Source organism: Gossypium arboreum, chromosome 11 (assembly GCF_025698485.1).
Source record: "Gossypium arboreum isolate Shixiya-1 chromosome 11, ASM2569848v2, whole genome shotgun sequence".
NCBI lineage: Eukaryota > Viridiplantae > Streptophyta > Magnoliopsida > Malvales > Malvaceae > Gossypium > Gossypium arboreum.
Window position 1 is genome coordinate 26,685,118 of NC_069080.1, and position 25,715 is coordinate 26,710,832.

Here is a 25,715-nt window from a genome sequence, read left to right on the forward strand (position 1 = left end):
GCAATTAATTAACATAAAAAGCATGTGACTCTTCTAAACCACGAGAAGCTGATTATGGTTAATGGTTACCTTATCAATTTTTATATTTAAATGGTCCCAGAACTAATGACTGCTTTAATATATATATATATTCAATATTGTTTTTAAAACAGTTGAAGGTACCAAGTTTCCAATAATTCATCATTTCCCACTTACCTTTTTTTTTTTTTTTTTAAACTTTTTTTCCTTTCATGCTAAGAAATGGTTTTTATATATTACCATGGAACTTGACGATGGTTTGTTTGAACAACGTTGAAATTGTTGCCTGATTTGGACCAACCAATTTATCTATTTCATTCCGTCGGTGGAATTTTAAATTGATATTATAAAAATGAAAAGTTGATCAGACATGAGAAAAATGTAGTCGTCCAAAGCGGCTAAAGTCAGAAAGTTTACTGCTAAAAAGGTGTATATGCCATGGAAGATTCTCAGTTGCTGCAAAAGTGAAAACATTAACATATGACAAAAAAAAAATACATGTTATTAGATGTCAGCTTTAGGCTCTCAAAGGTGATCCCAATTATCTACTTTTTTAATTTAACAGATTTAATAGTATTCAGCTTGTGAGTTATATATATACACACATATAATTATAACAGAGACTAGGAATTAAGAATGAAGATTACAGCTCATTATATATATCACCTGCATTTATCCAGGGGACTTTTACTTTCTTCCTTTTGCAATCCCTGGATTTAAACAGGGGATATAAAGAATAAATAAAAAATACATACATACATACATACATAATCGAAATGTGGCTGCCAACAGCTTATATGTACATTGACCGATACAGACCGAATCAAATAAAAGTAAATATGGTCTAAAATTTACATTTTCATCATATGAATGGAATGAAGACTAGAGTTGCATTTTTGGGGGCGGCCCTATAAAAACGATTTTGCCCCCGCCACCGGTTTCCCGAGCATCTTCGTCACCATCCAGCTTTTTCATTGTTTACCAGAACTGGGATACCAGCAAATCAATTTCTACTTCACGTCAATTATAATGTTGATAACCAAAATAAATAAATAAAAGGGAAACAAAAATACTATGGTCTTAATTGCTTACCAAGGTCTTCTTCTTCTTTTTCTTCTTTTTGTCTATGTACGCCGCCAGCTCCTGTTGTTGAGCAAATGAGTCTTCTAGAGCCTGAAAAGAAAGATGATGGCAATCACTTTTTATGTATTTGATGTTTCTACATGTCTTGTAAAAAACAGCAATGTTTTTACCTTCTTGGTAGCCATAAGCTCTTGCTCCAAGGCATCGGCTCGTGTCAGTGCAGTATTCAACAATTCCTCCTTCTCAGGGGGCATTGTTGTAGGTTTCTGGTTGATAACACTTAATCTCTCTTCCAACTCCGCCATACGTTTCATGACAGACATCAACTCGGCAGTGGAGAGGCCTCCTGGTTGGGTTAACTGGGATGAAGGGTCCTGGCTCTTAGCCACTGTGCCAACACTCTCAACTTGACTCACGTAGCTGGCAGGATCAGTCGGTTTCCTGGGCATGTTGCGTGTCACTTTCATCATTGCGCCGATGCCCATAACAAAGGTCATGACACCGGTGAAAAGATGAGAGCTAAGTCCGTCAGGAACCCTTAAAACTTCTTGCCTATTAGCATCTACCTTTGGAACAATAGCCAGCTCTGTACCTATTATAAATTAGTTTACACACATCAATAGCGCAAGACAAACTTCATGTGCTTAAATGTAACATATAAGATTGTCTTGTAACAATATGAATAATCAGCCTTTTAAACTACATTGATGAACATTCAGAGAAAACTGCCTCATTAACCTGCATTAGTGTGTATGCGTGTGAATACTGGATGTAACATTCTTAAGTAGGCATGTACCTTTCGGAACAACTACAGCATTTTCGTCCGGCGTAGCTATAACCACAGGTTTGTCAAGAACCACCGGGGTAACTATCTTAGGTGTGATAATTTCGACCTGTGAGATATATTTATTAGAAGTAAAGATATTTTCAGAAAACAACAGCAATGAAACGAATTTCCATAGTCGCAAAAGAAGAAAAGGAAGAAGGGAAAGCGAATAAGTTGAATCAGGTTCAATATATCTACAAACTCGAGAACTTTTCCTGTATTGGACATCGCAATCTCTAAGGGTTCGCCATTCTCACAACTTGGCTCAATTTTGTGGCCTATGTTGGTACCACTAGATGCTAATTCAAAGCCTGAAAAACTTACCTCTTCTTTAACAGGAGGAAGTTCTGGTTGTTTCTTTGCTGCCTCTGGAACAGGCTCAGCATCCACGGAGTCACTAGCCTGCATAGAATGTGAAACAAACTACTCGGTCAATCAAACAAATAGACGACAAGCATGCAAGACCATTATAATTCAGAGACAGGTAAGGCATATAGTGGGAAAAGAGGAAGAGGCGGCCAGTGCTAGCTCATAAAGCAAGTGGGGGAACCTTTGGGGCTGGAGTCTCTTCCTCGGTCGTCGTTTTCTCTTCAGTGCTTTGAGCCTGAGATTTGTTTCCAGATTTGTATTGGCCACTTTGAACCATCTGCAAGTCAAGGAAATAGTTAGGGACTGCCTATGACTGCAACTGAGAATAAAATACTAGGAAGAATGGGAAAAAGAAGATGGTTGTGATCTACCTTCAAAATCTCCGGGTCCTTCCATGGGCCCTTATCAGAAAGCATGCAGCCTCCATGTTCAGCACAAGTGCAAGTACCTCCCAAGAAATCTGGCAATTGGCTGATAAGAGAGTAACAACAGGGAATGCGAATGTTCAATGACAATGTATCTCAAAATTCTTTTTTGTTCTTCTACGTTACAAGCTAGGATTGTGACTTACTCGGCATCAATTATTTCAAGCAACTTGCTCTGAAATTTGTTACCAAGAACCTGGTACATAATAGATTATACCTATTAGATTTCTATTGGTCAAACTTGCAAATTCAGTGACAGGAAGCGTGTATGCTTACATTGATCTTGGCTGTGGTCTTAGGATCAAGGAAGGACTTAACAGTATTCCACAACATTCTAAATCCAGAACCAGCATTGAGGATGAACATTCGGTTCAAAGTCTGCAAGAACAGCAAAAAGTTGCACATCTCGAATCCATCATCTACTGTTAAAAGTCAAAACTTGGCTATCAAGAAAATTGGTACCTCTGGATAATTGTCACCATCAACCTTCTGAAGAAGAGTGATGAGTTCTCTAGCAGCTTTGGTGAAGCTCTTAAGACCCTGTGTCATTAAGCCAGAGGACATTCTCATATACAACGATGTATACATACATATATATAGTCAGAATACATGAGTTATAATTTTGAAATTTAAGATTTGGATGATTAGACTTGGTGTTATTATTCCAGTTACCACTCCTTGCACGTCCAAGAGGGTTGTGCTTTGGTCAATGTGCTTCTTGGCAGCAATAGAGCAAGATGGAAACTTAATTTTGAAGGTCTTCTCAAACTCCCCTACATGGTATTTGAGATAGCGATCCATGGTGGTGACTTGCATGAGCTTGGTAGCATCTACTAGGCCTATTCTCTCTATATACACCGGTCGTCCATCCTTATCTACTCCATGGTACCCTTGGGGATAATATTTCAAAACCTCTTCTCTCTCCTTGAATTCAAAGTCCTTAAACAAAATAGCAAGAAATGGAATGGAACTCAGCCAGAGAGACATTTTGAGGGGCAATTTCCATAAACAAATAGCACAATTATATGTTCTCTGGAGATGATTATACCTCTAAAATCGTGTCGGTACCAAATTCCTTCCTCCATTTGAGCATATCACCCCACATTTGCTTCGTTTTCTCAATGTCAAATCTTCTAGCCTTCAAGAATCTGCATTATCAAAGGGGTATACGTTTAGAGGTTAACAAGTATATGACAAATCCAAACTCAGCAGCAGCTATATGCATATATATATATATATGTACAATGCTAAAGATGAAACAGGATAGAACCTTACCTGAGCAACGTGTGATAATCATCGTGTTTTTCAGGCAGCATATCCTCGGCTATAAGCGCCTGACGCAGGGTCTCGACGGACTGCATCTCCTCCGTGTCACGCTCATCGTCGATTTCAACAGATATTACTTTACTGCTCCTCCTTTTCCTTGAATTCCTGAATCTATTGGAGGCTGTTTTCTTGAATGAACCCCTTCTGTTTTTTTCTTCCTCCGAAGCATCCATTTCTGCATTAAATATAGTGATAATCATACAAAGCCAGAAAAATTCATGCAAATGAAACATCCAACACTACAACAATAACAGGCATAGAATAAGAAGAGGACCTGGGTTAACGTCAGCCATGATGAGGGGCTATGGATTCCTTATAGGTGAGAAAACAGTAAAAGGCCGGCGAATCAAGCACACGTATATATATTTATGGTTCCTCCGAATGCCTGCACATAATATAGTGGTTTAATATGGCCGCCACAGGTTTGGAAGATTAAAAGAGAAACACTGCTACTTAAAGTAAGAGAAAGAATGTACCTCTGCAAACTGGGAAGGAGGATTGGAGGGATGTAAGAGAAAGAGAGCTAATTTTCTTTCTTTCTATAGGTATTTTTAGAGTCCTTCGAAAATGGCGGAGAGACAGACAATGAGGTAGACAAGATATTACCAATCAAAACCCGATATTTTTTTTAATGTATTTTTATGTTAATGTTTGTAGGAAAAGAAGAAATGGGTCAGTTTTCTTTCTTTATTTGGCATTTGCTTTTTCTTTGACCAAGTCTCAACTTATCAATGGCTTTGAATACGAAATGCAAGGCCTATCCATTCAAATTCATTGTGAAGTATCTTTTTCCTTTTCCCACTTGATAACAAAAACAAACGGTCGATCCTCATACCAGGCTTTGCATGTATCGAATTTTGGTTTTGGCTTTGAATGTTATGGTCATTGATTAATAAGGACCAAACCTGTTATTTCATCATGGTCTTGTTGAATCATTGAATCCCCATGTCCGCGTGCTTTTTAACAACCATTGTTAATGGCAATTCAAGGAAGGTGGTAAGGGTACAACGCATCGATAAAGGTAGGTCAAAATAAGTATCATAAACCATGATGATCGCATGATAATCAAGATATAACATAAAGATTAATGATGACGAACGGTGGGGCCCTCCTTAAAACTTGTACAAGTACTAAGATTTAATCGATTCATGTAGCTTATTTAATTGAATTGCCTCCCAGGCAAAATCATTCACAAATGAATGCTAAGAACTAGCTGCTAATTACTGTAATATTGTGATACATGAAACCACCTTCATATGACCTTGAATGTATAACCAGGCAAATACTACAACCATACATTAATAACCATTATGATAATAAAAAGTGAAAGATAACTGCTTAAGGAGTATCATATAGTGAATAGTCCGTCCCTCAAGCTTCCATATCTTTTACAATATGATTCGAACTTCAAACTCACAAAACCGTGCCATGAAAGACGAGTTTCAGCGCTACATCAAGATACTTTGTAAATTTACTAGTGCGCTTGCATTAACTTGTTCATATTTAATTCTGGGTCTTGAGATAAGGAACCAAATATTAGTTGACAGTCATGTCGCCATTTCTTTAGTCAGACCCGGAGTCTTGATTCAAAGAAGATCTCACTGTCTTGCGCTTACTCTCATCGTAAACATCTTCTTCGTCATCTTCATCATTTTTCTTCTCACTAACTATACCTGTGAAATGATATGTGGTTTAAGAAGCTGCTACAAGATATATAAAAGTGCAACTTCAATAAGAATCATTACCTTTCTTTATCAGTACAACCTCAAGTGTCCTAGTAACAAAATCATCTTTCCCTCCAAGATCTTGAAACCCGACCAACCTATCTACTGCAATCCCTTTTCTGCCCAAAAATTGCAATTCTTTAAGTAGATGCTTATGATGAAAGGGAAATTGTTGTCTTCTAACTTTAATACTTGATGCCAAAACTAAACGCAAAAAATTATTAGAATGCTGACAAACTCAGTTTAGTTTTCTGAGTATAAGAAGAATATAGAGAGCTAATTAATGAACATCACAATTATGACACATAAATCTTCTTTTTCAGCATAATATGAACTCTGTTTTATTTCTGTACATTTCTCCTTTAAGGCAAAAAAAGTCAAATGGCATAAGAGGTGGCTAACCTGAAAATTATAACACAAGGCATAGTTTTGACTGCAAGTTTGGTAACAAAGAAAGGTGCATTCTGCCACAAAGGGGAAAATAAAATCAGAATTTTAAGTTGGCAATAAAGAAAACTGAAATGAAATATAACGAATCCCTCTCAAGATTTAGAAACAGAAAAGGCTTGTTAATGCTCACCTCAGCATCCAGCTTGATGAACTTCGTATCCAGATGCTTTGAAGCAAGGGCTTTCAAATGCTTATCCATTATCCTGGATTGTCCCCATATATATAAAAATTAGTTATTACCCAATATATGATTGAGCATGTATGTTACTTCACATCTACATAAGCATGCATGTCTTAAAGAGAGAAGAGTAAAGACCTCACTTGCATCGATAGAACTCCTTATGATAAAAGTGACAAACCACTTTCTCACTTCCAGTGACCTCACCCAAGAAATCTCCTTCACTAATCTCTCTGTACTCTCCATGCCCTTGCCTCTTTAGTGCTTCTCACTTCTCGGCTTCTTTCTATTCAAACAAATCCTAGTGTGATTACCAAGTTCGGACTGCCCATCTCCAGATGTATATGCCATATTGCATCATATAGAACAAATAGTTACTATTAAATTTCAAACCTTCAGAGCTGCAATCCTGTCAGCATGCAATTTTTCCAGCTCAGGATCCTGCATACAAGAATAGCACATGATCTACGTAAACGGCAACTAACATAGAATGGAACAAAGGCGTTCCACCATAGAATACAGAAAGCTTCACAAGACTTACATCCATTAGCTCATCAAGGTCAACCTCTTGGTTGACTGAAGTCGATGACTGTGCCTTCTCTTGGGCAAGCAACTCCTGCACGATCATCACATATTAAACACATACCACTTGGCATGACTATTTTACCAGCTGACTTGGACAATCATCACCCCATTTTCATCAAAACAATGAAAACCATCAATTCACAGTTCTCAACCAATCCTTCAAAACCCACATTTTTCTTTTTAATCCAAAACAGAATCTTACAATTATAAGATATAAAAGAACATAGACCTTCAACAACCATGAATTCTGACCCTTAGGGCCAGCGGCGCCTTAGGGCTGCTAGGGTTTCTGACCTTTTTTTCTTTTGCTGAAAATGTTCAGCTTTGGGCCATTTTGGGCTTGTTTTAGTTTTGGGTCAGATATATCTTAGTTTTGGGCTATATAGAGTTTAGACTGGTTGTAAAAACTTAGACTGATAAAGTAAAATTGGGCTATTACAAATTCAATTACATATCTTTGTACTACCTACAAGTGGAAGCACAGGTTATTATTCTCTTCAATTCTCTAACAAATTAGAGAGAAAATATGGGAAAACGAAAAACCTTTCTATAGTCACGAGCAGCGGCTGCCATCACATTCCCAAATGCAAAATTAGACAAAGTGGATTTAACTGAATTCGGATCCATTTCTCTACCACTGAAAGATTAAAAGAAAAAACGAGGCTTTAGTGGATATAATAATGAAACAAGCAGATGGAGGGAGACGGGTAGAATCTTACCTGCTGAATGTTTTGGTGAAGACTGAAGAATAAAAAAAAAAACTAGGAAATTAGGATCTTGAAATGGCCTCAGATGGAAGCGCAGCAGTTTGAACGGTGAAGCTACTGTGGGCTAATAGCTCAAAATTAGAGAATTAGGCTTAAATCTTGGCATAATTGTTTATTAACTTACAAAAAAAAAAAAGTAATTTTAACCCTCTAGTTTTTTTAACTTTTTTAACTCTTAAACTTAAATTTTTTTTAAAAAATAGATGAAAAAGTTAAACCTTTTTTTAACTTTACCCACGTACTATACACGTAGATAACACATCAAGATTTACTTTATTTTTAAAATTTTAAAATTTAAAAATTCAAAAATTATTTTACAATTAAAAAGTATAAAAAATAAAAAATAAATGCTAACATATTATCTATGTAGCAATTCATGTGTATATCATGTCAACAAAGTTAACAAGCATTAACTTTTTCATCTATTTTGACATGATTTGATAAAAATACAAATTCAAAACTCAAATAAAAGAAAAATTAAATAAAAACTAAAATAATTTTTTATAAAATTAGAGAATCGAATAAATCATCATGCCTTATATCTTTATATCTTCCCTTTTTATATTTTGATGCGATAATATAAATTTTTACGGCTAATTTTATTTTAGTATTTATATTTTTATTCACTTTTATAGTTGAATTTGAAAATTAAATCTACTTTAAATTTTTATTTGGATATCATTAAATATATCTTAAAAATTTTACTATATAATAATTTTATTATATTATTATCTAAAATTTTAAAATGTCACATCATTAAATTTTACATTTTAAAATTTAAAAATTAAAATAAATTTAATGAGAAAATGTACATGAAGATTACATTAATTCATTTTAAATTTAGAATAAAATAACTAAAATCATTTTAATTTTGACTTCTTTATTCTAAAATTTATCACTATAATTGCCGGTGTGATAATAATGAACAAAAATTGTTTTCCATTTATCTGTTCCACCGATCTTGACGCATGTAATAATTCGACATTGTAAGGTAATTTCATTTTCCTCTACAAATAACCAGGAAAATCTGAACTAATGGAATTCCAACGTTTTCTAAAATCTTTATATTTTAGTCCCTGAAAAACATCTAGACGGCTACAAACATGGAAACGAGCAAATCCCATAACCCCAGTATCGACCAACTTTATCTTGTTAGGTAAATAAGCAGTGTGACGACCATCAAAGTTCCACTACTGATGAAGAAAGGATCTGTCGAAAAAAAACAGCCATTAGGGCTTCCTTCTTTTCATCAAATTGATCAGTTTCAAATCCCGAAACACTTGATATTAGGACACCAGTGCCTAGTGCAATTAGATATAAATTCCCATCTGGTTTATGGGAAGCAGATCCATGGCATGGTGGTGGACATGAGGTTTTTCTAGCTCGATGGTGGCAAGTGGCAACTATTAACTTCGGCTCACCAAGCTTGGCCCAATGAGCTCATGCCTCCTCAAATCGTGAAATCCCACGAAAGTACTACCTGTCGACCATGGACATGGGGCACATGATAAACCCAAGAAAGGAGATAGATTTCAGCATGTCTTTTTCTTTTAACCAGAGTTGGAAGGAAATAAAGAGATGAAAACAGTTTAAAACCTGTGTCAATAAATTATCGGAGGACCACATAAAATGGCATAAAATAAAGGTTGAGGATTTTTGTCCTTTTTTATTCAACTTTTTATACCTGAAAATTATTATTTATCAAAAAGAGTAAAGTTGTAGCTGTAATAGTTGAAATTTTATGATATTATAATCAAGTAGTTTATTATAATTGAACCTGTGTGGACCTACAATCTTTACCAGGACAAAACAATTCATGGAGATTTCATTCAGAACAGAGTTTGTCAGATATAAGAAGGATAAAAATCATAACCATTTAACTAATAAATTTTCCTTTTTCACTAGTCTAAAGTATGTAAAAATCAGATTAAATCTTCAATAGAGTTGCAGAGATGATTTTATTAACAAGAAGGTTCCTACAAAAATGAAAAAGGAAATCACATTTTTTTTCTCTTCATGCTATTTTCTTTTCCTCATCATAATTTTCCTTTGATCAACATTGGTTTTCAATCTCTTAACTCTTGATACTATCGCATTCAATCTTCTGACGGAGGAGTTCACTTCACCACAACCTGTTGCTTTGTTCTCGGTTTCATCATCGGCTTCATCTCTCTTGCGTTTGAGGAAGTTAACAAGACCTTGAAGAGCAATATTAGGATCATCACTCTTCATCAATTCCTCAGCTACCTCTGCTGGGGTCGCCTCTGTACTATTTAGCAAGCTGTCTATTTCTGCAAAGAAAGGGTTGTGTTTGCTGCTGATTCCTAGATAATTAGAAGCTAAAAGCCTGAATCCATCCGTGGTGCAATAGGACATGTTGATGTGCAAGTCCATTCGACCAGGCCGTAACAGAGCAGGGTCTATCCGATCCTTATAGTTGGTTGTAAACACAATGATTCTCTCATCCCCACAGCTTGACCACAGTCCATCGATGCAGTTCAATATACCAGATAGTGTCAACTGCTGCAAGTAGCAATTGTTAAAATCAAGGATATTTAACACTTTAGTCCACAAACAGAATGTCTAAATTGCAATAAAAAAAAATGTAATTAGTACTTAGTACTTACCCCAGTTTTATCTGGTAGCTTTTTGTTTTTGTTTCTCATTTGTCGTTCAAGAACCTCAGAACTGCAATCTATGTCTTCAATCAACAGTATAGAGCGATTGGTAGTGGATAGCAGTGTCCTCCTTAACTCAGCATCAGAGCGTACACTGGTAAGCCCCAAATCATATATATCAAATTTGAGATAATTAGCCATGGCGGCAACCAAACTGGATTTACCAGTTCCAGGAGGACCATATAGCAAGTACCCTCTTTTCCAAGCCTTCCCCACTTTTTTATAATACGCTTTCCTCCTAAGGAACATCTCCAAATCATCGATGATCATCTTTTTCAGAGCTGGGTCCATAGCCAATGTATCAAAAGTAGCAGGATGTTCCAGAATTATGGAACCCCAAGAACCCCCCCTTCTTTCATTGTCATCTTCACAGCTGAATGGACATTGACGGCTATAAAGCTTTATCATCTTGTCTTGCTTCTTTATCTCTTCGGCTTTGAGCAAAACGTAGGGCAAGTAAAAATCCAGAACTTTATCTTTGTGTTTCTTGTTGAAGCTAAGCTCGAAGTGTTTCTTCTCCCCACCGTGAGGCTTCTGGCCTTCCGTACAAACAAACCTCCACGTCAATCGAACATCTTCGAAACCATCGACGACCAATTCCCCCTTCTCGAGGCCGATGGTGAAATGCTTCTGTTTCCTGGTTTTGCTGAGCTTGAGGCGCTCCGTTTTCGGGCTGATCCTGGTGCTGAGGTAGACCTCGGCTGCTTCGTAAACCTGGTTCTTGCTAATCCCACACCGCTCGTCGATGGCGAGGGTGAGGTCGGGGGAGAGAGGAGTGAAGAAGTAGCGAAATGCAGAGTAAAGGTAAGATCTGAGCTGGTGGGGAATGAGTTCATTGGCCATGGACCGGACCAGCATCATGGACCCTGCAAAGGAGGCATAAGCAGAGAATAAGGAAGATGCTGTTTTAGAAATTTCGGAAGAAGAAAACATGGCAGCCATTTTTATGGAATCAAAAGCTATTCCAGAGGAGAAGCAAGTGTTCACGGGTAAAGACGGACTCTGTTTTATAGGCCATCGCAGGACCCTCCTAGTCAAAATCATTTGTCCTTTTCTCCTCGCTTGGGAGTTAAGTAATGCTAGTACTGGAATACGTACCTTCTATTAATATTTTATCTACCTCATCATTTTTTTAACTAAACCTTGATTTATTATCCTCATTAAAAGTTGCATTCTTATTTTTTTTTAATTTTTCTAAGTATAATCTATAAATTGTCGCTCTTAATCATTAAACCTAATTACCTAAAGAATTTGATTATAGATTCGTTTTTCTTTGAGTAAATTCAATGGCCAGACGAATCTTTTAAGATTAAAGAGATATATTTATGGATAGGAGAAATATATTATCTTGAAAAGAGCAGAAATGATACTAAACTATAAAGAGATTATTAAAAAAAAGTTTAGCTCGATTCGAAATGTAAGTTTAAAATTTTACACAAACTTATTCATATTTGTAAAATATTAACTCAAACATATTTTAGGTCCGTCATATTATTTTTTAAAAAGAATATTTATATTATATTAATTTAATATTTAATATTTTTATTTATTAAAATTTTTATATAATCATATTAATATTATTCTAATGTTTAGATCAAATTAGTATTATATTTATTTTTTAATATGTTATAAATTACATAATATATAAAAGTAATATAATATAAAATATTTTAAACTTAAAAGCAATTTTGAATATTTAAGTTTAAGCTCAACATATATTTTAAATAGACTTAATTTATTAAAATTTGAGTGAATTATTAAATTTAAACAAATAATTCAACCCATAAACACGTTAGAACGATATACCAAATAAATACAAAAGTAGAGACAAATAATATGAACAAAATTCATAGATAATAATAGTAGATAGCAATAAAGCATGAAGAAAGTCAAAATAAAATGATAAAAAAACCAATTACTTGAAAAGCATTATGATCAAGTAAGATTTGAATTTTGCACACTTAAGTTGTATTATTATTGTTTGAGAAAACATGGCAGTCTGTTTGTGGAATCAAAACAATTAAAAAAAAAAAAAATTAAAGATTTCAGAGGTGGGGTGCGTTTAATTGAGGATCCCCAAACCTGGTGCTTTTCATTTCTCTCCTCAAAATCCTTGTATTTTAGTTTTTCATTGCTTGGAGTTTTTTATTATTATTATTATTATAAATAATCTAAAAATAGAAAATTTATTTAAGAAAATCACTTGTTTGCAATAGTGATAATCGGTGTTGTCTGAACAACTGGTATACTACCCACTTTTTTAGTTTAATCTAGTTTTTTCTTTAAAAAGAATTTTTTAGTATTATCACTATATTAGACAACACTTATATGTATTTTTTAAAATACTTGTAAAAAATAGGGGTACTTATAGTAGAAAAAAAGGAAAAAATATATTTTTAATAGGTGTTATCGGTTTGGCAGCACAAGTCAATTTTTTTAAAATTCATGTCAGTGATAAAAAAAATTAGTGGTGCTGCCATATCAAGAGGGTAAAGATTTTAACGACCCTGATCTGGATGAAGTCTCAGATGATATAGATGATGTAGGCATGAACGAGGGTGAAAATGTACACGCCCCTTTAGTCGGGAACTTGAGTCATGACATTTTCATACACAATGACCTTAGAGCTCACATGTTGAGCATATATCCTGATTATTCAAGTTCCTTGAGTACCCAGATATAATACTTTCTTACCAGTTGGTGGTAAATTTTGAATCGAAAAAGTTGTTCATAGGCCAACAATTCACAAATAAGAAGGATTGCGTATTTGTCATCAAACTGTATAGCATGAAGGTGTCAATGGACTAAGTCATTAAATCTAGCTTCACCATTACCATGCGAGTGTCCAAGGAGGTGGTAGTAAAACGCTGCAGGTTCGAACACTTTACTTGAACTCATGACAACATCACCGTCAACTGGGAGCCCGAGTTGCATTGTCATGTCTTTTAGAGTTATGGTGCACTCCTCAAACAACAAATGAAATGTATGGATCTCTGGGCACCACCACTCAACCATGTAAATATTAAGTCAGCCCTTAACTCAAACATTCGGATCAATGTCACTGTTCCAAATCTGGCAACATCCAAGTATAGCATAATACGTTCATCCACTCGGTAGCTTGGGTCATGGACACGCGTCCTCGACACATGGTACTCACCCTATCGATTTTAAATTACCGCATTAGTTTAATATTCCAATAAAAAAACCACGTGCAACTTTATAAATATACCAGTGAATAACAAATAATAAATGACACATAAATCATCATTGCTATGTGGTTGGTTGCTCTAATCAAAGAACCTATTTTAGTATCAATACAAAAAATATATTAATCATTGACTAAACAAAAAATAAATAAAATCACTTACCAAAACTAATATTTTCAACTAAAATTTAAGTATCTTTATTAAAATATATAAATATAAACATAAACTAATATCCATGTATCTTTATTAAAATATATAAATACAAACAACTCATTCCCGTAATTAAAATTTCCTATCCCAATTTCATAATTATTTAATTATTTTTATTATCTTAAACTCCATCTAAAAATTATATGTGAATATTATAATATTGAGATTATTATTAAAAATAAAAAATAAACATACGCTAAAATTATCTTAATCTATCCATGTATCTTAAACACAAATCTAATTTTTAAAACAAAAATATAATCTTAAAACTTATTTCTAAAAATTAAAAATAATCTAAAATATAAATATGTATATTTTATAAAAAAATATTATGCCAAAAAAACCATACATTACAATTATAACACTTTTTTTCGTGTGAAACTCCAACACAAATAAACTTTCTCAAAAAACTCCAACACTAAATAACAAATAAAAAATAAAATAACATAGCTTTTTATTTTTTTCTAAATTTGGTTGTGGTTGATGGGTAGTAGAGGTGATCATGGGCCGGGCCCAAATAAAATTTTAGGCCCATCTATTAGGCCCGAGCCCGGCCTGGCCCGAAATAAAATTACTAAGCCCGAGTCCGGCCCGGCCCGACCAGATCCATATTAATTTTTTTTTCTTATTTCATTAAATAAAAAATTTAAAAATATAATAAATCAAATATATTTAAAAACATAAAAATAAATATTAAAACAAATAAAAATAATACTAAAACAATTCTTAAAACAATACACAAATTAACAATATAATAAAAATAGTTATATTAAAATTTAAAATAATTAAAAATAAAATAAAATAAATATATTAATATATAATTGGCCGGGCGGACGGCCGAGCCAAAAATTTTTACGAGGCCTGCCCGTTTTTTAAGCAGGCCTCTTTTTTGCCCAAGCCCATTTTTCGGCCTATATTTTACCCAAACCCTCCCATTTTTTGGTGGCCTTGGTAGGGCAGGCCCAACCCATGATCAGCTCTAATGGGTAGGGGAACCAAACTCTCCCTTTATAAAGTGGAGCCGGGAAAAAAATTCTAATAAAAGATGGTGGGGGGAGGGAGCCTGTGAACGTACCCACACCATTTAATTTTGTTTACATTCTTTTTTTCGGTTTCTTTTTTTTTTCCCTAATTTTCTTTTTTATCCTCTTTTAGCTTTTTTCTTAAACTGATTTTTCCAATCGTGAATACCCATTAAAATATTTTTCATCTATTAAATTTTTTTTTTCACCTATTAAAGCAATTTTAACTTGATAGTAATGATTGTGAAAAAGTTTTTACCTTGATAGTAGTGATAATGATAGTGAAAATAAAAAAATTCACTAGATGGTCAACACTATTATTCCATATATTTTGATAGTGAAAACAAATTTTTTGAGCTTAATAATGATCATTCTTTTTTGAGTGAATTGGAAAGTTTTTTTTTTATATTTATCATAATTTTAATTACATGAACAATGAGTCGAGATATGATGATCTGCACTATCATTTTAACTTGTATAATAATGATACTAACTATAATTGGAATAACCACATGACATAGCGGTGGCCATGGGCTCTTTATGTTTTTCCATTTTTTTTATTTTTTAAATCGTTTTTTATTTTTTTATTTTTTTAATTGTTTTTTTTCTCACTCTACCTTACTCCATTTGCTCTCTAGCCTTGTAGGATACACTTTCAACCTCTCTATTGCCACCTCAGCCAAAAGCTCTTCCAGTAAGACGCTTTTTATTCCTTCCAAAAGTTTTTTTTTGTGTTCGGTGCTGAAAATTTGGGAAGAAAGATTTATTTGTGTTGGTGTTTTAGGGAGAAATTGTGATAGTTTTAACTTATGTTTGAGTTCACGGTGATGCGATGATGTTCGGAGACCCACATATTTTATTTGTTGTGTGGGGAGTGTATCATCACTCTAGAATACGTGGCACTGCAACTCGGGCTCCCAATTGGCTGTGGTTATACGGTCACGGGTTAAAGTATAACTGGGGCTACCAGTTGACCATAGTTATGCAGTCACGGAGTCAAGTATAACTTGGCCCCCAATTAACAGTGGTGATGCGGTCATGGGTTCAAGTTTCATGCCACTAGAAGAGGATGCTTTATAAACCCCATCCATAAGTTTGAGATCATGATAGGGGAAATGGACTTTCTAGTAGGACTAACTTATTCTTTTTTTCCATCTCCATCAAAGTAGTATCACTAACCTCATTATCTGAAACCTGTGACAGAGCTGGGGGTAAGAGGACTTTCAGTGAGGGAGTGATTGTGACGGTAAAGAAAAAGCTGAAACTTGAGTCAGGACGGCAACAATTGTAGTCATTAATGAGTTTTTTAATCACAAAAATCACTGCCACCCCAAGTCACGTTTCAGCTTTTCTCCACCGTCACAGTCACTTCTCCCAACTTTGTCACAGGTTATGGACAATGAGGTTAAGGATACTACTTTGGTAAAGATGGAGAAAAATAATAAGTTAATTATACTGAAAATTCCTTTTGTTTTCCCTTATAATTATGATCTCAATCTTATGTATGAGGTTTATAAAACATCTTCTTTTGGTGGCATGGAACTTGAACTCGTGATCGCAAAACCACTATCAGTTGGGGCCCCGAGTTATACTTGAACTCGTGATCGTATAACCACCATCAACTGGGAGCCTGAGTTGTAACGCCAGCTCTTCTAGGGTGATGGTGCATTTCTCACACAACAAATGAAATGTGTAGGTCTCCAAGCACCATCGCATCACTGTAAGCTCAAACATATCTTAAAAGTATCACAATTTCTTCCTAAAACACTAACATAAATACCAATTTTGAACATCGAACAATTTTTTTTCTATTTTCTCGCCTTCTATTGAACACTAGTTTTTTCATTACTACTAACCACAAATCTTTCTTCTTCTTTTTATTCTCTTCAACAACAAAAAAAATCAAATACTTCAACATATAAAGATTTTGCATTGGAATGGGGATATATATAGTGGGTGGTGCCGCCTAACAATATGGCGACACAAATATTTAAAAAGAAAATTAGAGATGTCGCCTGACAGACCGGTGGCACCTATTAATTTTTTTTCCTTGACAACTACTGGTGTTGCCTAACATGACGACAACACCAAATTTTTTTTTTCGCTGACATTAATTTTTTTTTTCAAATAAAATTTGACCGATGACACTTGACAAACCGGCAACACCCATTAAAAAATATTTTTTCCCTCCATGAATACTCGTATTTTTCACGAGTATTTTGAAGAATACATACAAGTGTCGCTTGACATAGTGGTGGCACCAAATTAAGAAAAAAAAACTAATTATTGGATAATGATTAAGCCGGAAAAGTGAGTGGTGTCATCTGTTGGTTAGGCGACATTGATTGTCACTGTAGCAAACGAGTCACTTGCTTAAATAATTTTTCATCGAGGTTATTTTTATAAGTAATTAATATTTTTAGGTCATTTATATAAAACTGAAAAATATAATTACGAACCAATTTCCTATATAAACAGATGCCATAAAAATTACAAAAAACTAAAAAAAAGATGGAAATTTCATACAAGTGTCGGAAACGGGGAAATTAGACATATATCCATATTTTAAAAAATAAATAAAAAAGTAGGCCACCACGTTTTCCTATCTCTTTTGTCACATCAGCAAAAAACATTACTTCGAAATAAAATAATCATGGGATTAAAACTTCAAAGAAAAATAAAATAATAATTAGCAGTTGGATTGAAATTTGAGAAATCGAGAAAAGTTTAATAATTTTCTGAAAACCTAAGAATCCCGTGATAAAATTTACAATTGATCTCGTCTTTTACATGGTATAATTTTATTACAATAATACGAATCTTAAGAAAGAAAACAAATTTTAGAAAAATGGTTCTTGTTAAAAGCGTTTTTTCTGATTTGCAAGTCATGTTCGATCTTTTTCAACATTGTGAAAAATGTTTTATATTTGATGGTAAAATTTCCTATAAAATGAATATTGATATGGGGAGGTTTTCATAGTTAAATTTTGAGCAAAAGATTTGCATGTTGAGAAGAAGATTGATGATGTTAAAAACAGGAAGTTGGAAAATCGATCCAACAAGTAAATTATTTTAAGTAAGTAAATTTGGTGTTGTTATTTAAATTTGGTTAATGAGTATTTATTTTTCTGTATAATGTTTTTGTTTTAATTTTATATTAAACATGTGAAACAAGTTTTTTTTGGTGAAGATGAGCAAACGAATTAAAATCGTTATTTATTATGATAGTCAAATTTGTGACACCAAAATAGAGGCCATTTTTATATCAGCCCAATCTACAGAACTGCCTTTCAACCGAGCATCAAACTGAACGAGCTTTTGTTAAGAATTAGAAGGAAAGTATTGACTTCAAGCTGGAGGAGAATTTCAAGCTTAAAATATAGATATTCTGTTGAAACAGGTGAGACCAAGAAGGTATCCTGTCGAGAAAAACTTGTGCCAAGTGGTGAGACCGAAAGGGTATCCGTTTGCCTAGAAAGAGAATGAAAAGGTGACTTAGGTGGTATTCCTTAGTAAAGATGAGACAGAAAGGGTATTCCTATCTAAGAGTGGTAAATAACTCAGTTGAGGGTATTTAGAAATTTAATTGATAATTAAGGGTTTAATTGATCATAAGCCGGAAACTCACATCGTTGACATTAAGAATAGTAAATTCCATTAGGTTAATTAAATTAGGTTACTTAATTTAATTAGTTTAATTAATATTCTAATTCTGCACCAAGACTACTTGACTCAATTATATTAGTAATTATTTTCTATAATTAATTTAATAATAAAATTCTCCAATCCGTAATCCCTTGGGTACGATTCTCAAATATTTCTCGGAGTTTTTTGTTGCAACACTTTACCATATTACAATTTTACTCGTATACTTATGGATACTACTACTTAATTTTATATCTTTTTGCTAGAGCATTTCCAGTCTAGACGTTTTCACGTCTAGCGGCATCAATTAGTGAATGCACCATAAAAATATGAACTATATTGACTGAGAGGTGCACCCATTGATATAGGATTCGAGGTTGGACTTAATGATAATGAACTCGAAGTATGTACTCTCAATTGCGACCTCATATAGGGACGTGTTGGCCTTCTACGATGAATTTGTCTACTTCTTTCCTCTTTTGATAATAAATATGGCTTACCATTAAGTCTAAACCATGTCATGTAATTCGAATACATCACCAAATTCGGTCTAACAATTTGTTCGGTATAGGTATAAAATCATACCTATATTTCCACAAGTTAATATACTTGATAATGAATTTAGGCCAATCTTCATCAGTTCTCCTCAGCAAGTCAATCTTGTGAAGTTTATCAAGGTCTTGAGGTGAGGGCAGAATATTTTGCATAAAGCCAAATTGGCGCATCACTCGATTAGATTCATGCATCTCAACTATTGCAAAAACTATCAATGACACTTTGACGTGCCAAATACTATGATTCATCCAAAAATTTAGATGAGATGAATTCTTTAATTCTCGAATTAGAGTATGCATCTATTCAAACTGCAATACGAAATTAAAAATTTCATTACATACCTAATTTAACACCCCTAACCCGAATCTATTGCCGGAATAGGGTTACAGAGCATTATTGGAACTTATAGATTCAATAAACAGACATTTCAAACATTTCATATCATATATTATTCATGCCAGAAACCAATGGAAATCAAACATATTGTCTCTTATACAAACCCTCGAGGCCTAAAATATGCATTAGAAATAAGTCGAGACTAGATCAGATACTTAAAGAATTTTTTTGAAAATTGAAATTTTTCAAAGCTGCAGGGGTCACATGGCCTTGTGGTCAAGCTGTGTGACTCACACGACCAAGAGACACGCCCATTTCTTAGGCCATATGGACATTCGAAATAGGGACACACGGTCGTGTCCCAGCCCGTGTCTGTACCAGTGTAACTCCCTGACTTGGGTCACACAGCCAAGCTACACACCTATGTGCTAGGCCGTGTTAGCATACTGACTTGCACCCTTAAGAAGATACAGGGGTCACACGATCGTGTCACCTGGCTGTGTGTCACACATGGCTAAGACACATGCCCGTGTAGACAGAAATAGGTCATTTTCCAAACCACATTTCTCACCCAAATTGACACCAACCTAACTCAACATTTTTGCACATCAACAAGCCATAACAAGACATTCAAAACAAGCCAAAATCAAGTCTTAAACATGAAACATCACCACATACAACCAATATGCCCTTAAGTACCTCAAATGACAAAAACATGTCAACCAAGTATTCAAACTTACCTAAATGACCAAATACATATATGCATATTCAAACCACATTTTACTTTCTTTCATTCTACCATATCAAAACACACATCAAATATGATAAGGCCACATATATACACATCAAAATATACCAAACACAAGCCATATAAGTGGCTAGGCTCAACAGCACACTTTTATGCCAACATTGGCTAAATTAACCTATACATGCCATTATAACCGATATTAATCTACTGAAAGTACCAAAAGAGCCGATGATAGTGTGAAATAGCTCCAAAAAGCGTGAAACCCGAATGAGCTTCTGAATTACTATAAAACACGAAAAATAACATGGAGTAAGCATTTAAACTTAGTAAGTTTGTATAACAAAGAAATTAACTTACCATTTAATCACATTTAAGGTAAGTATACAAAACATATCCAAACCAATTTGGCCAAAAGCCTAAACACATTCCTCAACAACCATGTTATTCATGTAATTCAACCACTATTCAAATTCCATATACATGTAACATCTATACCGTGTATCCATATATCATATATAAATCATTTCCATGTAATTAATGTAAATACCTGTACTAGTTTGTATTGAACTCTTATAAACTCGTAACCTAACTATGCCCGTTGAACCATTTAGAATATCATTAGATAAGCGGGTAGTACACATGAGGTGTACTAAACTGTAATCCGTCAATTCATATACATGTATGCTCATACGAGTTATGAATCGGTATGCTCTCACGAGCTGCAAATCGGTAAGCTCAAACGAGCTGTGGTGTGTCCGCAACCCATGCAAGACCTCAACTAAATCGTTAACCCTAATGACATGTCATTTGTATCCTACGAATTCCTAAGGTTCAAACGGGACTCGGTAATCGTCATACGTCGTCAGATATGTGGTTGGTACTCATATATGATAATAAACCAATAACATACATCTAATTCAATCAAAGCATATAATTACACAATTTAATTACACGAACTTACATCGACGAGTGTACGTAGATATGGAGGCGACTAATCCGATATTTTCTCTTTACTTCGATCTAACTCTGTACGAGGTCTAACAGGATCTATACGAACGAATTTAACACATTTCAATATAATTCTCATTCAATTTAATCCATGATGGATTTTTTGGCAAAATTACCATTTTGCCCTATATTTTTAATTCCTTTGTAATTTAGTCCCTAGGCTCGAAAAATGAAATTTATGCAATTTAATCCTTACTCAGGCCTAGCCAATTTTTTTACATATTAATAGCAGCCCATATATTTCATAAATTTATCACCTTTTTCAATTTAGTCACTAATTGATGATTTCACCAAAAATCTCTTTACAAAAGTTGTTTATCTAACAACAACCGTTCATTTTCCATCATCAAACTTCAAAATTCACGCATGTCCACCAATGAAAAAACCTTAATACTTTAACAATTTTGTAAATTAATCCTCGGGATAGCTAGATTAAATTACAACGATTCCGGAAATATAGAAATCATAAAAAACAGGACAAAAATGCATACCTAATTGAGCAAAATAAGCTTGCCTAAATTTCAAGCTTCCATGGCTAGGTTTTATTTTATTTTTTCTTATTTTGGTGGAAGATGATGATAATGGATGATAATAGTTTATTTTATTTAATTAATAATAACTTTAATCACTAATTTCCAAAATTAACCTTAATAATTCATTCTAATTTCAATGATGACAAATCCATACTTATCCACTAACCTTAATGACTAATTACTATATAAGGATCTCCAATTTAAAATTCTATAGTTATTTAATACATTAGCTATTAGAACACAACTTTTACACTTTACATAATTTAGTCCCTTTTATCAAATTATGTATGTAAATGGTAAAGTTTCTTAACGAAATTTTTATACGATATTTCTATCATACTGTAGACCATAAAATAAAAATAAAATAATTTTTTTGACTTCAGATTTTTGGTCCCAAAACCACTGTTCCAATTTCATTGAAAACGAGCTATTTCATCTAATATTAAATTTCAAATCCTTATTTAATTATTATGTAATTGAAAAATTCAAAAACTATCATTAATTTCTGACTGTTGATCTAACAATAACCAAATATCTTTAAGCTCAGTTGGTAGACCTACATGACTTCCATCATTGTTCCACCTATTCAAATAATATGTTATTCCAAAAATATAATAATGAAAAAAATAATATGATAACTAGATTATTAAATGAATCTTATCTTATTTCTAGTGAGAATTGATAAGAAAAGTTTACTCGGGGATGTAAAAATGGTAAGCGATACTATGTCTATGACCGAAAAAGAAGTATATATTCATCAATTTTAATTTTTTGTGCTTCAATTGCCCAATACATCTTTTAGTACAATGTATCTAAGATAGTTGATCCCCAACTAAGTCCCCAACTTCTTTTAGGTCGATTAGTTGTCAGAGCCACACTATATGTACCAAATTTCGAGATTTACTTGGCATTAAAAGACCACCGATCAACCTCAGTATGAATGCTCAAGTAAATTTTTGTGTTTCAACTGCACTAGAAGAGCTATCGAGATGTGAAAAATTATCTGTAACACCCCGTACCCGTGTCCGATGCCATGTGTAGGACACAGCCTCAGCACGCGGGCGTGTGACTTGGCCGTTTGACATTATTTTGGTTGATGACGCTATAAATAGAGAGTTACACTGGTTGAGGACACGGGCGTGTCCCAAGGCACACGGGTGTTTGTGACCACACAGCCTACCTACACGGGCGTGTGACCCTATTTTTATAGAAATTTTTCTAAGTTTTCCAAGTGTTTCCAAAGTTTCTGGTTTAGTCCCAAACCATTTCCAATGTATGTTTTGGGTCTCGTGGGCCTGTATAAGGGACAATATGCATGTGAATGAAAAGTTTTAAATTTGGATGGATATTCATGTCTCGTTTTGTATGATTATGTGAGTTTATATCCAGTAACGCCTCGTACCCTATTCCAGCGTCGAATACGGGTAAAGGGTGTTACATTATCTTCTAACTATTTCATACCTATACGATTACCACTAAACTATCTGGCATTTTTCCTAATAGTTGGTGGAAAATTGGCCTCCAATGCCCATCAATCAGTAGACCGAGTTGTAATGCCACATCCTCAAGTGTAATCATAGACTCATTGCGCAAAAAATTGAATGTGTGTGTTTTGAGTCTCCATCTCTCCAACAAAGCACTGAATAATATATAGGCTCCAATTTAGTCCCGCTGAGCATACAGGACATGTGTAAGAATCCCACATCTTTCAAGTATTGTTTAATAACACAGGGTGCTCTTGCACTTAAATTGTGTATATATGTTTTAATAATTCGACATTTTTCTTGATTATATAAATATAACAAACTTAAAAATATAATAATATTAACAACTTGATAATGATATTAAATAAAATAAAAAAATATAACAATATTTTCTTTCCATTTGTAATTGGATGCAAGATATGTGTTTGTGATCCAAAATGAATTAGAAACATTGTGATCTGCCGTAATTTGATACGTCAAATTAGGCTCTCCAATATACTTAAGAAGCTTATTATCAAACAATTTATGTGTCTTTTATATATTTTTGTCAATTTTTAATTTTTTCGTTAATAAATTGTTTTTATTAGTTTTAAGTCATTTTTTAGACCCATATTGGCCAATCGTGCCATAGGGAACCTAGCAAGTTGATTGAGTATTGTAGGGAATCGAAAATGGCCCGAACGTGAAGAAAACATCACCTAGAAGGGGGTATTGTGATGTCGAAACATGTAAGTCGTGATACCCCTGACAGTGCTGAATTTAGGAGAATAAATGTCATCTACAGTGGTATCACGATACCAGATCATGGGTATCACGATACTGTGTCTCTCAAGATTCCCAATTTCAAGACTGTTGTGGTTATCGCGATACCCAAACCTGGGTATCACGATACCTAAGCCTGACAAGTGAAAAAAGTTGCAGGGGCAATTTTGTATCCAAACAAGCTTATGTCTTCTTTTTACTTAAGGGATAAATGATCAATGTTAGGTTAAATGTTAGTAGGCTATAAATACAACTTTATATGCCTTTGTTTTTAGCTTTTGGTGGCTGAAAAAACTTTCCTTATGTCTTCTTTCTCTTTTCCTTTTCATTTTTAGTTTAGGTTTTCTTTGTTTCTTTTTAGGTTAGATCTTATTGTGACAGTTTTCTTTCTTCCTTATTGTTAAAGATTTTGTAAACAAGGTTGAACAAACTCTTAGGCTTCAATGGATCTTCGTGAGTATTTTCTTAAACCATTTGCTTTCATTTTATACTTACAATATGTTTGATAAAATGCTTATTTGGAATTTTAGTTTGAGTATATGCTAAATTTGTTGGATGGTTGGTTGATTGGTTGTTCGTTAGCTTAAGTTAATGTCTATTCTTGATTAATTGGTTGTTCAATTATATCGAAATACTTAATACGCCATAATTGATGCCTCTAGCGTAAAACCTAGATAAATGAGACTGAGAGGAGAGTTTATCCTTAGATAGTTCGATATGATTGTGTCGAGCAGTGAGATTGAGAGGTAATCTTAAGTGGTATCTTTTAGTCTAGGATGAGATCCAGAGGAGATTCCTAACTAAGAGTGTAACCAATATAATCGGTATTTTATTAGTTTAATTAGCACTCAACTAATCAATCGGCCCTCGTTTAATCATTTACACTATCTAAAACATTATGAAGAAACTTTAACTTAGTTTAGTTAATAGTTTAATTTTAATTTATAAATCTTTTTATTTGGACTTGCACTAATAATTTCTGACTAGATTAGATTAGTAATTGTTTAACTTGTAATTAACTTGATAAAAATGTTTACCCACTTGGCAATCATTTGGGTTCGAACCCTTGGAATACTTCGTATAACACCTTCATACCTGACCCAGTTGCCAAGTCGAGACATCAGGATGTCACATTTGTTGCCGAAGCAACTACTAAAAATTTCAGATTAATGTATCATGTTATTTAATTAATATAGATCATGAACTCATTTTAGTAATAATTGAATTTACGATAGAACTAATTATGAGTTAAAGGAGCTCATTAAAACATCCAAAATTGATCAAAGGCCAATTTGTATAGTTCATAAAAAAATTTAAACTATAGTAGTGACGTTGGGGTTTCCACGTCGTGACATTGCGAACTTGTCATCGTGACGTCGTCCCCATTTTCCTACAAGTTCCACACTTTATTTATTTATTTATTTATTTATTATATCATTACCTGAATATATATTCAGATGTCATAACCGCCACTTCATTTTACATATCATCCACTTACATCTATTTCTAATATCAAGTCCTCATAAAAACATGATATTCAATCAAAGATAACAAAATATATAAAATTAACGCAAATATTAAAGTTTGACAAATAAGACCATTGGAGGACTTGCACTCTCAAAATTAGTTTACCCACTTTACGTATATTTTATATTTATTTCTAAATTGTGCCAATCAATTTAATTCTTCATAAAATTTTAATAAAGAATTCAATATCACATCGTTAACAATTATTCACTTATTATTTTATCAATTCGTTTAAACATACTCACATATA

The 25,715-nt window shown here is 33.7% G+C and overlaps 2 protein-coding genes and 1 pseudogene across 5 annotated transcripts; all 3 read right to left on the reverse strand.

Moving 5' to 3' along the window:
* Positions 1-648: 648 nt before the first annotated feature.
* On the reverse strand, positions 649-4,734 carry LOC108473936 (phosphatidylinositol/phosphatidylcholine transfer protein SFH12-like). 3 transcript variants are annotated; one of them, XM_017775766.2, is made up of 15 exons: positions 4,524-4,734; positions 4,322-4,432; positions 3,997-4,222; positions 3,770-3,869; positions 3,394-3,660; positions 3,184-3,261; positions 2,998-3,099; positions 2,868-2,917; positions 2,668-2,767; positions 2,478-2,573; positions 2,252-2,329; positions 1,898-1,994; positions 1,272-1,693; positions 1,111-1,191; positions 649-1,028 (listed from the first exon to the last, which is right to left on the reverse strand). In XM_017775766.2, the coding sequence occupies exons 2-15, from the start codon at positions 4,338-4,340 to the stop codon at positions 990-992; spliced, it is 1,755 nt and encodes a 584-aa protein (XP_017631255.1). In that variant the 5' UTR covers positions 4,341-4,432; positions 4,524-4,734; the 3' UTR covers positions 649-989. The 3 variants fall into 3 exon arrangements, with proteins under 3 accessions (XP_017631255.1, XP_017631256.1, XP_052876893.1); XM_017775767.2 differs by having other exon boundaries at positions 649-1,005; positions 4,524-4,733; XM_053020933.1 differs by lacking the exon at positions 4,524-4,734 and having other exon boundaries at positions 4,322-4,506.
* Positions 4,735-5,183: 449 nt separating this feature from the next.
* On the reverse strand, positions 5,184-7,817 carry LOC108473938 (thioredoxin domain-containing protein PLP3B-like; annotated as a pseudogene).
* A 1,757-nt stretch (positions 7,818-9,574) lies between these two features.
* LOC108473937 (AAA-ATPase At2g18193-like) lies at positions 9,575-11,473 on the reverse strand. 2 transcript variants are annotated; one of them, XM_017775769.2, is made up of 2 exons: positions 10,379-11,473; positions 9,575-10,271 (listed from the first exon to the last, which is right to left on the reverse strand). In XM_017775769.2, the coding sequence occupies exons 1-2, from the start codon at positions 11,471-11,473 to the stop codon at positions 9,771-9,773; spliced, it is 1,596 nt and encodes a 531-aa protein (XP_017631258.1). In that variant the 3' UTR covers positions 9,575-9,770. The 2 variants fall into 2 exon arrangements, with proteins under 2 accessions (XP_017631258.1, XP_017631257.1); XM_017775768.2 differs by having other exon boundaries at positions 9,575-10,274.
* Positions 11,474-25,715: the final 14,242 nt, after the last annotated feature.

What these genes read in the sequence shown, in the direction of transcription:
- LOC108473936 (XM_017775766.2), bottom strand. An exon ending in AAGAGACTCCAGCCCCAAAG is followed by an intron (nt 2,330 to 2,477) that starts GTTCCCCCACTT and finishes CATTCTATGCAG; the next exon opens with GCTAGTGACTCCGTGGATGC. An exon ending in TGCTGTAGTTGTTCCGAAAG is followed by an intron (nt 1,694 to 1,897) that starts GTACATGCCTAC and finishes AATTTATAATAG; the next exon opens with GTACAGAGCTGGCTATTGTT.
- LOC108473937 (XM_017775768.2), bottom strand. Translation starts at nt 11,473, where the DNA reads ATGATTTTGACTAGGAGGGTCCTGCGATGGCCTATAAAACAGAGTCCG. An exon ending in AGCTACCAGATAAAACTGGG is followed by an intron (nt 10,275 to 10,378) that starts GTAAGTACTAAG and finishes TGCTACTTGCAG; the next exon opens with CAGTTGACACTATCTGGTAT.